The sequence below is a fragment of the Melanerpes formicivorus genome, unplaced genomic scaffold (assembly GCF_026170545.1).
Source record: "Melanerpes formicivorus ecotype bairdi unplaced genomic scaffold, bMelFor1.0.p_v2 SCAF_22, whole genome shotgun sequence".
NCBI classification, from domain to species: Eukaryota; Metazoa; Chordata; class Aves; order Piciformes; family Picidae; genus Melanerpes; species Melanerpes formicivorus.
The window spans coordinates 7,062,960-7,075,299 of NW_027142374.1; the positions used below are offsets into that span (position 1 = coordinate 7,062,960).

The following is a 12,340-nucleotide window of genomic DNA, read 5'->3' on the forward strand; positions in this document are numbered from 1 at the left end:
AGCCAAACCAGAGTGCAGAGTAGGGGAAGCTCTGCTAGTGTGTTGTAAGCTCACGAAAGAAGGAGGGAGTGAGGTTCTTAGTTCAAAGGTTTCATTGTTCAACGGAGGGTCAAAACTAGGAGCTATTTGAAAATAAACCTTGGAGTGGGAGCCTGGTGCCTGCAGTCTTAGCTGGGTTAGGTCATGTCTGGGTAGGTGAACACCCCAGAAGAGGAGGGGCTCAGCTGTGGTCCTCCATCTTCAGTGCTCAAAACACTAGGCTGCTGTATAGAAGCTGCATTTGCATTCCTTGTTGTAGAGTTTGCAACATGCAGAAGAGGCTTCTGTTGTGTTTCTAAAGGGTGGTTTGGGTTCCTGTGAAAGTGGGCTCCTACTGGGTCACCAGATGGTGATGGGACTCCAGAGCTCAGTGTGCCCTGAGCAGATGGGAAGCAGCTAGCAGCCAGGCTGGGGCAGCCCTGGGAGTCTGAGGCTCTAAGACAGGGACTTGGTTGTTTTCTTAGGGTGATAGAGAGAGCTGGACATGGGCAGATCAACAGCTTAGCAGAAGAGTCCTACACCTCTTTAGTGTTCCCCTTGGTGAGCACTGCCCCATGGAGCCCAGGATCAGGCAGGCAGCAGCTTGATTTCACGTGCTGTGATCTGACCACACTCTGTGCATTGCTACAAGACTGGCTGTTGTGTAATGGGTTGTTAATCCTGGAAGGACTCAAGCCAGTCTGGCAGATAGAAGGGGAGAAAGGGTGGGGGGATGAAGTCATTAAAGCCCTATCTCGATGAATTAGGCAGTAACAGCTGAAAACCTTATCACCCAGAGGCTCTTTTGAAAACAAGCATGACTTGTGAACAGGCTCAGGTTAGAATGTCAGTTAGCTTATGGGGAATTTTTAAATAAGCAAGAATGCCAGTTATTGTGATATCATCTACATCCTACCCAAATTAGCCAGCCTTTTTGTCCCTGAGCTGTATAATTGACAAGTTGTTCTGCACTTGCATTTGAAGAACTGCTTTATGGGAGGAAGCCTTGGGAGGCTATCTGACAAGTGAGATGCTTTGTGACTTTCTTCTTTCAAAGGAGACAATTAACAAGAAATTAGCCCTTTAGAAAAAGGAAACTGCCAAAACTGACATAGTATCAGTGAGCCAGTTGTATGCTTTGTTGTGTGACATTCTGCTGGTAGGAATCAGGTGGCACTTCCACTTACTGGTGATTCCAAGGTGTCCTAACCACACTCAGTAATGGGTACAGAATGACAACAAGGCAGGAGAGCACTCCTGAATACTCTTCTCACTCCCATGAGAGAAGGCATTAGAGCAGCATTTCTCATCCTTGAAGGACCATCTAATTTATCTTAAAGTGGGGGGAAGAGGAGTGAGGGGAGGGAGAGAGAGCAAGGGTGTTAAAACCAGCACTAGGCTGTTACATGTACAGTAGGTTCCACTGACAGTAAAAAAGACCAAAATAAATTTGACATTTCCACATGTTCTTTGTTACTCTTCAGCATTTCTCCCATTGTGCTCACTTGCATGCCATGAATGGTTTGTGCCCAGCTTGGTTTAGTTTTCTCCAAACTTGTGGAATTTTATCCAGCTGGTTCTGCCAGTGGCTTGTGTGCTGAAATCACTGCAGGACACAAGAAGGAGGCTCCTAGGACAATGTGGTGCCATCTTCCTTTGCATGCATGTTGTTTAAATTTCATGATCTTCCATCAGGACAACCTGCATTTGTTGAAGAATTGATGCACAAGGATTTCCAAACAGTAAGTTCAGATCCTCTCTTCACAGCCTCTCCTAAAAGAGAGGTAGGATTCCTCAGGTCCCTCAGACTTCAGACTATCCTGAGTGATTTCTGTAGTTGACTTCTGATTTATAGATTTTTTTATAAAGTCTGTGACCACAGACTTGCCAAGTTAGTCACAGTTCTGGGAACTGAGGCCTGAGATCAAGTTGCTTGGGTTTGGGGTTTTTTTTTGTTGTTGTTGTGAGGTGGGGTTTTGTTGTTGTTTTGGTTTGGTTTTAATTCTCATCAATTGTTGCAAATATTTGCTGCTCTGGGAATTCAGTTCCCTGAAGTGTAAGGGAAAGTTCAAAGACAGTAACACCAGCCAAAGTATTGTCAATTAAATTAAGATGCAAAACTGTGGAGATCTGGTTTCCATTTTCTTTAGGTGTTAAGTAGAACAGAAGGCTGATCGAGCCCTTCAAACAGGGTACAGGCTGAGATACAAACCTCCTCTGTTACCTTTCCTGTCAGTTAGACAAAGCAAAATACTGGGTGTGTGCCCGATCCGGACACTAATGTTTCTCCTGGTAAGAGTTCTCTTCAGCCAAAAATGCCATTCTAATATACAAGATCTTCTTGGGGTTTATGGTTTTTCTAGCCTGCTAATTTATCCTGTGTTTTTTTACCAGAAATAAGTAATTAATCTTGTTTAGAACAGGTTATAATGCTCTGTTGTTAAAGACCAGTGGGTGGCATTGTCTATGGACTTTAAAGGGCCTTCATAACTTACACAAATGCCAATATTCTTCTTATCTAGATAGAGATGTCTTCATCAGTGCAACTCTTCAGAGATCAGAAGTACCACGAGCTGAAAGAGCAATGTATCAAGCATAAACAGCTCTTTGAAGATCCTGAGTTCCCAGCCTCAGATGAGTCCATTTTCTATCAATCAGCACCACCAAGGAAAGTTGAATGGAAGCGCCCAAAGGTAACTGATGTTTTCCTTGGGTAGAGGCTGTGTTTGTATTGTTCTACTTCTACTACCTTCCCTGTGCTAAAGCACAGTTGACTATATTCTCTCTCCCTTTTTCCCTTTGATTGCTGTCACTGTGTGATTCAGACAGCAGCCTCTGTGTCACGCTGCTGTCCAAAATTAAACCCATGCCTTACTGTAAAAAGACCAAAATGGAGCATTTTGTGCAGAATAATCATGTGTTCATGGCTGATAACAAGCAGCAGTGTGAGGTGACTTCATCTGTAGTGATGTTTAAATCAGCCTTCTATTTAATTCAGAACTCCAGTAATTAAGAATCTCAGTAACAGAACAGTTAATTTCCTGCATCAGTCTGTGGATGTGTGCCTGTCAAAGCTGCTGTGTTGACAGAAGTGGTTTTAAGACAAGTGAAGTTTCTCTTCAGTTTCTGGTCGCTTCTGATGGCCTGGTGTGTACACACAGCAATTGTAATTAAAAAAAAAGGTGTTATTTATTCAGCAAATAAAACCTGTCTTTCTGTCTGGTGCTACCCAGTTCACCATAGTTCACCATCCTTCACCATCTACACAGGCAGTGAATAACACCTCCAGATGCTGGCACCTGTACAGTGCACACAGAGCTGGGGGTGCTGCTGCAGTTGCTTTTGATGGTGTGCAAACAAGTACATTTGGGATCAGTGAATCTAAAACTTTTCTGAGGAGAGGTGAAAGCTGGCATTTTAGTTTCAATGCTACAAATATGCTCATGCTGTTTGCACTTACCCTAAATGCTTTGTGGTGGTCAGACACAGCAAATGCTTAGGAAGAGTATTTTTATGGCCAAATGGGGTTTATTCTGAGCTATTAGGAAAAGGGGTGTAAGTGAGAGAGAAAAGGGGAGGAGGGGTAAAGGGGTTCTATTTTGTTTTTGTCCTTGGATCTGCACCTGCACTGCCAAATGTGTTCTGTTTGCTCATTCCAGTCAGACTCACAGTGATAGATCATTAACAATCTGACATTAATTACTTGTTTTGTGCTTATAAAGTCTCTTTGGGAAAGAGAACAAAGACAGGGTAGTGTTACTTCTGTGGCACCCCGGTATTAAGGAACTGGTGAACACAAAAGGCACTGTGTCATTACTGGGCAGTCTCCCTAGGACAGTGTGACTTCCCAAGGAGAAATGTTACAGAAAGATCATCCAACAAATAAGGGCACTGTGCACTGCTATGGGAAGTACTGGGTCTTGGTTTCTCTGGGTGCAGTGTGGCACAGTGTGCAGCTGGCAGTCCAGGCTAGAGGGCTTTGATTGTAGAGGGGAGCTGCTAATACTCTACTTCAGTACTGGGTAGTAAATGTATTCAAAAGGTCTGACCCCACCTGGGTCTGCAACAGTGATGGGTTATGGAAAGTAAAAACAGTATGAAAATGACAAATTGTTTTTCACTTCTGGGGGAAAAAAAAGTCTGTCTATGAAATGAAGTCCAGCATTTCCAAAATCACCTTTGTCAGAGTGACATTTTCTGACAGAATTATTGACAGATGACCCTCATGTCAGGCTACTGGCTGTGATTTCCCTGGCAGTGTCTTGTCCCCTGCCCTCTTGGCCTGCTGTAGCCCAGGGGAGGGGAGGACCTGTTCTGCCAGCCCTTTGGTTGATCAGCCCAAGGCAGTTTATGGTCATTTCAGACAGGACTTGCCTTGCCCAATGTCAGATATTCATGTCTGATGGATATGGGGCAGTCACTACCAGCTCCCATTACAGGCAAAGGAGAGGAATTAATGTATTTGGGGTGTGATTTAGCTGATATACCTGAGATGTTTGCTTCAGGCTGAGATGACTCATACCACACAAGTGCCTGGTCTCTGTGAACCAGAAGTTCAGAGGGTGAATTCAGGTGTTGATGCCAATGCTGCTTGTAGTAATCCTTTGCTGCTGATTCAAGACATTTGGTTCTGTTAATATCTCAGTTCCTCTGCAAAATAATGTCTGAGATGAGAATGATCATTTCAAAGTCTCAGCATCTTCCAGAGCCCTTCAGTGTGCAGGAAGCCTCCTTGCTGTAACATGTCTTTATACAGCTTACTCCCCTCCCTTTGTTACTGACACCACACAGGGAGGTGTTTCCTAGTGCTTCTGTGCTGTTCCAGGCTGCCGCTCAGGGGGAGGGGGGTCAGTATATCCCCACCTTCCTGTTGCAGCACCTGCACTTGCTGCCCTCTTGTATCATATCAGAATTGAGTATATCCTTCCCTCTTCCTTCTGTTTGCTTCACACAGGGAGACAATCTCACTGCCTCTGGTGGGGGAAGTCATGCAGGGGCTGCTCACAGAAGGGCTTAGTCTGTCAACAAGGATTTATAAATGAGATTTTGAATAAGCAATTTTAGAACCTAATGCAGGACTGATGAGTCTCATTTTTAGAACTACCTATCATTTAGAGCAAAAGAGCAAGGTAAGACACAAACCACCTGACATTTTCTGTGAGGAGGACCCACTGGTTTCTTAGAAGAAAGAATCTTCCCCACTGGTGGACACGTTTCCTGCCCACTGATATTAGCATCAAAGCCCACCCTGCTCTTTTCCTGTCATTTCCCTGCAGTTTCTTCCCTCTGCCAGGCTGAAGTGGGGCTAGGGGCAGCTACGTCCTGCCAAGAGGCAGGAGAAGCCTCTCTACCCCCTGCTATCTCTGCTGGCCTTGGGATGTCCTTGGCCACCTGTCCTAGTTAACCCTTCACTGAGGACAAATACTGCCTCTATATGGTGGTCTTGGTCAGCATCAGTTTTTAGGATCAGAATTGTATTTTAGCAGCAAGCAGCACTAGTGAAAATACTCAGGAGCAACAGTCATGATGCTGAAAGGATGTTTTGTCTGTCTTATTTTTAACTAAACTTCAGGTTTGTCTCAGTTTTATCACTAAGCACTGACTCTGCAAAACATATTAAATCCCAAAGACAGCTTTGTCAGCACTGAACAAACAGCAGTGATTCCCCAGCCAGGGCAGGCATCTGTGTGGGGAAAGAGTGGATAAGCTTGCTTCAGAGATAAGCTTTGTTCTTTAGTTATTCATAAAGAAAAATCATAGTCTGATTCTACAGATTGAGTCTTTATCATCTGGTTTCCCTGCTTGACCCTCTTGTTTTATAAGCCCTGGTTTTTTTGCTGTTGTCTGCACCTTCCTTTTACGAAAGGACTGTGATTGAACCCTTATGTTCTGGAAAGACCAAGCTAATTCTTTTTCAGTGAGACAGCACAGAAAGACACTGACAGTACTGCTGAACTGCTTCTCAAGAAACCCCTCCTGTGTCCCAGGCCACAGGAGGGACTGCTGCTGCTATTCATAAAATCACCAGTGCCAGCGGTCCAGTACAGACTGACAGTGGAGAATTGCATACCCATGTTCTTAGAAACACTGCATACCAACAGCCTGATTCTCCACTCTTTGCACTAGTTTTCTAGCGCTTTCAGGGGCAGTTATCACCATGCAAGTGAAACAGCTCAAGAAATAAGGAACTTTGTTCTGGGATGATACACTGATGGGAATAAACAGAACAAATGTCACTTCCAAATGGGCGAGTGTGGGACAAGGAGATTGGTGACCTTATTTAGGGCAGTATGAGGGACTGAGGTGCCAGAGAAGTCGGCAGCTCCAGCTTCTGGAGGCACTAGCTTTTGTTTGCTTCTAACTGGTGGAAAATGATAAGCTGTCTCAGGAACTAAAACATCTTGTATTTGCAAGTGCTGATTGAACCTGGAAAGCTTTCCCACCTCTTGTACACATTTTAGAAGATTTTGCTTTCCTTTGGAAGGCAGAGGAGACTCAAGGCATAACTGCCTGGGCACTTAAGCTGCATTAGTTTTGCCTATTGGGCATTAATATTCTTTGTTCTATGTATGTTCTCAATGTCAGGACTTGTGGTCATGGTAAGCAGTCCTCCAGAATGTTCAGCAGGATCCCAGTGCCCGTAAATGTCTGCTGTCAGGTGCAGGCATGCCTGGGTTACAAGCCTCTCAGAGGCGATACATGGCTTCATCATTGGATTCCTTTTTGGGACTGCATGGCTGCAATCTGACCCTTTTTCTCTTTTGACTCTGAACAAGACCAGAGACATCTGTTTATGTTTGAGACTGCATGTTGGAGTCCAGTAATGCCTGCAGGAGAGGCACTGGAGAGGGAGGTGTCCTGGCACTGCATCTGGATTTGAGTAGTTGCCCAACAGCAAGAACAGTTTCAGGGCAGGGAGTGGAGTGACAGCTCAGGCACCCTGGGACATCTACCAGAATGAGGCCTGGGGACAATCCAGAGCAGAAGGAGAGTGGAGATTAAAGGAGAATACCATAAACAGTCATGACAAAGTGATGTGAACTCTTAGCAGTACACTGTAGTTACATTGCTGCCTTCTGTGTGACAAACTGGTTTGATTGCAACAGCCTCTGTTTGCTAGATTCCCTCCCCATGTCCCCAGCTCCCTTCTGGAGTATAGCTCTTGATTTAATGATTTTTTTATTATTATTTTTTTCCAGAGCTGAGTGTGCTTAATCTCCTTTCAGCCTCCTCTTTCCAGTTAAAAATATGAGGCAACACTATTGCTCTTGCTTAGTCAGAATAGAGGTCCCTTGCCACACACCCCTCTTCTCTCTCCTTGCCCCTCAAGCTTTGCAGGATCCAATTATTGTTCTTCTGTGAAAAGTATGACTTACTCTGCAAAAGCTGCTGACACCCTGAAATAACCAATGTTTGGGGGTTTGGTTTTCTCTGTCTACACATGGAATTGTTCAGGTCTCTCTTGGTGGTGGTTGCTGACTCTTGCTGAGTACAGCTGAGCACAAGGTGCAAAGCCCTGTGTGCTGGGATGTTTGTGTTTGTACTTGAAACACTGGCATGTGTGGCAAGTGCCTGAATCTGAAAGGTGAGGAAATATGTTTCAAAGCATGACAGTGAGCCTCTGCTCACTTTGAGGGACCTCATAAACCTTTTTATGTGCCTCAAACATATGTAGGTAGTGATGGGAATACAGAGGTGGTTTCAGGTTGCAGGATGTGTAAGTCACACACCAGTGTCTTGCAGCTTGGTTTTGTTATGTTTCTCTCCAACATGTTCATAGGAGAAAAGGACTCTGAAACACTTTGCACTAATGTGAAATAAACCTTAACTGGCTCTTCCTTTTGTATCTGTCACATCCTAGGTGGTAACACCTTGGATGCTGTCCTCCACAGGCAGACCAAGTGAGTCTGAGTTGCCAGCTGTGACCTTCAGGGAGTGAACTTTCAGATATAGATCCATTACTGGTGCTGTGTGAGTCTTCCCCAGGATTACAGAACTTCCTAGATTACACTATTTATCATTTCAACAGGACATTTGTAAGCTGTAATTAGATGTAATTGCAGCAGTGCAGTAGCAGGAAGGCTGTTTGCCCTTGTTACAAATAGCTTTACTTGCCATTAAAATAAGATTTAGCTTGTGATCTGGAGCTCCAGCTTGCTTGGCTATGGAGAATATTAATGCAGTTGTTTCTTTGCTAAACATACATATGTGCATATGTAAAGGGGCAGGTGGAGTGCACCTTAATCTTACAGAAGAGCATAAGCCTTGAAGGATCACATCAGGTACAAAAGGTCATAGGCAAAGTGGGCTCTGACCTACGTTTAAACCCTTAATTTCTTTCCAATTTCTGTAAAATGAAGAGCTAAACTCTGGGAAGCAGTCTGCCCTGGAAGATAATCTGAGAGGTTGATGGGAAGGTTTCTGTACACATTAATCATGTTTTATAGGTTAAAATGGTAGAGGCAGAGAGAAGACCATGTAGATCTCTAGATATGTTGCAACTTTCTGTTAGTACTGAGTGGGTGGGTGAGGGGACAACAGGTAGTCGGGAAACCACCAGCAGAAAATTATTGTTAAATAATGGTAAATCATCTCTTTCCTCATTAGCTCTGTACATGATGAACTGTGTACCCCATAACCTTCTGTAAATGGAGCCTAGCACTGCTGAATGTTTGATTTGATAAAGTGTTACAGCATCTTTGGCGCTTGATTATGCTGAGCTTGGCTGCAGCCATCTGTCATTCTGAGGCAGGTGCCAATCTGCGAGAAGTAGCTGCTTACCAAGGGCTGGCTGTGTAGCTCCCACCCTTGAGGCAAGGACAGGCTGCTTCTGGGGAGGGAGATGTTAAATCTGTTACAGCTGTGGGAGCTCAGATGTTGTCACAGCTCCTGAAGATGCATGTGGCAACACAAAAGAATGCTCTTCACACCCGTTGCCCTAGCAACTGCACATTCAGATGTCAGTTGGATCCTGTGGAAGATGATGCAGTTGCAATTAAGTCAAATTGTCTTCAGGTTGTTAATTTTGAGCTAGGGAAGATGGGGTGGGGCGATGGGTGAACATTAGTGGTATAAACAATGAGCTGTCACCCATCTGAGATCCTGGTGTAGACAGGACTCCATCATATTGTGTTCTCATTAAGGGCAAAATGAGTACTGACACTTGGCTTCTGAACCTTGTGCTTTTGTTGGACAGACTAGAAAATCTGCTTGAGGTGCTTGATTAGTTTAGTGAGGGTAGATTTAGCAGAGTTAGCAGTCTTCTGCACACTTCGGCTACCTCTGTTCCTGTATCCTGGTCATCTACCCACACTGGAACAGGAGGGTTTACAAGGGCACTGTGGCACTGGACTACTAGAAGGAGGCATCCAAAAGTGGAGGACGAGGCCTCTCAGATCTAGGTCAAATCCTTACTCTACAGCTGTAATTCTAGGCCAGCTGGATTCAGAACCTACTTTCTTCTTGCCTTATTTGGTGAAATCCATTGATTCGGATTCTTTTCACCAGCAATGGGAAATGTAATGTTGTAATGCTCAAGTGGAATGGTTCTCACTTCATTTTGCCCTGGAGTGCTGAGACAGGGATGGTCAACTATGATTTGATGTGAGGGAGGTACCACTGAATCCACTGAAAATCAAACCATAAAGCACTTAGCAGCACCCAGGCATGTCTTCAGTCTGCTGAGACTAATGTTTCTCATGCTTTTAAAGCCCAGCAACACTTAATCAAATACAAGAACACTTAAACAATCATTGCTTAAAATGGTTCATACAACTGGTTTTATTCACTGTCAGTTGTAAGGTCCTGAACTGGTCTCTAGTTACACTTCAGAAATGGTTTTCAAGCCAACTGGCTGTTCATGATCAGTATAGGCAGTAAAGCACTCTCTTTGTGGAACTTAAGTGCTGTGAACAACCAGGTAAATGTGGGGTGCCAAACACATGAGAGAAATGGCATCAGAAATTACTGTCTTGAGTGTGTTTTCTGCTCCTTGGGGGAGGGGGGAAGGACATGAATACCAAACCATCTGCCTGTGTTTGAACATGATGTTGAAATCTAAATGTTACAGAAAAATTAAGGATGAAGGTGAGTCCAGCCTTTAGCATCTGATTTAGGTATTAATAATTTCATCTGCTGATTTCTCCTTGGAGAGAATTTCAGTTTATGCCTATGAGAAGGATATTTGTGAAGACAGGACAGACTCAGGGAAATGCTGTGAAGAGGACATTGATGTGCTTCTGTGTATAGTCTCCTTAAGTGAGCATAAACTCTCATGTGGAGGATTGTCACAGAAAAGCATTGTCATTCCTATTGCTACCCTGGTATGATCCCTTAACCGTTGTAAAATTAATAGTCCTGCCTGCCCCAAGTAATTGGTCTGTTTCAGGAGCAAACTCCTTTTGAAAGAAAACAGAGGAGGAATGGGTTTTATCTGGGGGCAATAATCAGTTGAAGCAATCTCTTTCTTTTTTTTTTTTTTTTATGTTGCAACTTCCCCCCCCAAAAAAAAAACCAACAAAAAACCAAAACCAACAAACACTAATAAAAATGAGATGTTTCTTGAATTCTTTTCTTGGAAGCAAGGAATATGTTCCAGCTCTGAAGGGACATCCCCTGCTGATCCAAGGTACTTGGAAGGGCATATTCTGGTGGTGTCCAGTCAAGTAATTCCCTGAAAATATCATGGGCTTCATTTTGTTTGTTTCTTTCTGCTGTTAATATTTTACTCTGAGTTTTTAAGGTGTTCTCTTTCTCTCTGAACCTGTTCTGGACAGAAAATGACATTTCCCTTTGCAAGGAAACGCACCTTCCCATGATCTTCCTCTCCCTGTCTGCTCGTTATTGCTGTTCTTCTGTATTCCTCCTCACGTGACCTTTTTTTTGCTTATGTTATTTGTAGAAATAAAGGAAGCAAACTGTCTGGGCAAATCACCCAAACTGCTGCTATTTGTGGTGATGATCAGGGCACTGAGGAGCGTCATGCTGGGCTCTTCCAGCCGTTTTCTTTTACCCTGTGCTTCAGGATCTATTTTTAGGACTCGATCAGCATAATTGCCTTGCACAATAAATAGGTCTGATGTGGTGAGGGTACCAGAGTGTGCATTGTGTGTGTTTCTAGCTCTGATTATGGTGATTTGCTTTGAGTTTGAGGAAGAAGGAAAGGATGGGGAAGGAGGTAGAAGATCAAATAAGGGTCATCCTTTTCAGCAGAAGAATATCTGTGACCTGCATCAAGATGCTGTTCCTTCTGTGTCTGCGATAAGCTGTGTCCTGCTGCCTCGGAACTTGGGCGGGTGGAGCTGGTAGCCAAAATGAGAAAAGAGCAGGAGGAGACACCAGAACCAGTGTGATACCCTTGAGCAGCACCCTGGCCGAGGAAGGTAGTGAGCTACAGGCAGTTGGTTCATACAGTCCTCACTTGGCTGATAAATGGCAAAGGTGGGGTTGTTGTGGGATGTGCTTGTGTGTCTCACTACTGGGAGGAGCTGTTTAGAAAAAGGGGAAACAAATATGACTATTTTTGTTACATCAGCCGTGTAAAACATGGTTGACAGCTTAGAATATCTGAAAGCAGCCTGGGGAAAGAGAGAGACTCCAAAGGAGATGCTGAGGAGCACACAATTTAGTCTCCTGTTTAAGATTATTATTCATCTGTTCTTGTTAGCCTGTTTCTCATCAATTCAAGTTCTGTAGAGTGAAGGGAAGGGCCTTTATTGCCAGAACAAAAGAGACAGCTGCCACAGGATATCCCTTCTCACATACTTGAGGTCTCATTATGTTGATCACAGTGCAAGGGGAGTACCCCGGATGGGAAACTGTCCTGGGTCAAAGTGTGCAGGCCATGGCTGCTGTGCTAGTTTGTGTTCAGCATGACACTGATCCTTTCACAGTGGCTGTGACATGCTCTGCTGCAAGTCCTGTCTCCTCTTCCAGCAGGCACTCTAATTAGAGATTATTGTCAGAGGTTTGGATTGGAAAATGCGAGTTGACTTTGCAGATTTGGCCTGTTGTTCTTCTAAAGTAACACCAAAATGTCAAATTAATTATTAATAGGCTTGTCTCTGGAAGTCTGCTGTGCACTGAACTCTGCAGGAATTTTGTTAACAGCAAATATTTTGTATTTGGTCACATTTTGCAGAGAGAGAATCTTAAAGCTGAAGCAATATAATTTCACAATAATGTATTGGTGAAAAATGTAAACCTCCAGCAACCTGAAATCTTGATTGAATTGAAATAGCATTTCCATCTGTGATGTAAATATGTCTGTGGGTGCCAAAGTCACTACACATTAAGAATTTTTGTGTCTGGTCCCAGCGACTGT

General features: G+C 43.9%; 1 protein-coding gene across 3 annotated transcripts in view; it reads left to right on the forward strand.

Annotated features, from left to right (window-relative positions):
* CAPN6 (calpain 6) overlaps positions 1-12,340 on the forward strand; it is a 59,108-nt gene that overhangs the window by 4,581 nt on the left and 42,187 nt on the right. For all 3 annotated transcript variants that reach the window (XM_068152007.1, XM_068152008.1, XM_068152009.1), the window contains exon 2: positions 2,541-2,711. In XM_068152007.1, the coding sequence (XP_068008108.1) occupies positions 2,547-2,711 (165 nt within the window). In that variant the 5' untranslated portion in view covers positions 2,541-2,546. The remainder of the gene's footprint in view (positions 1-2,540; positions 2,712-12,340) is intronic.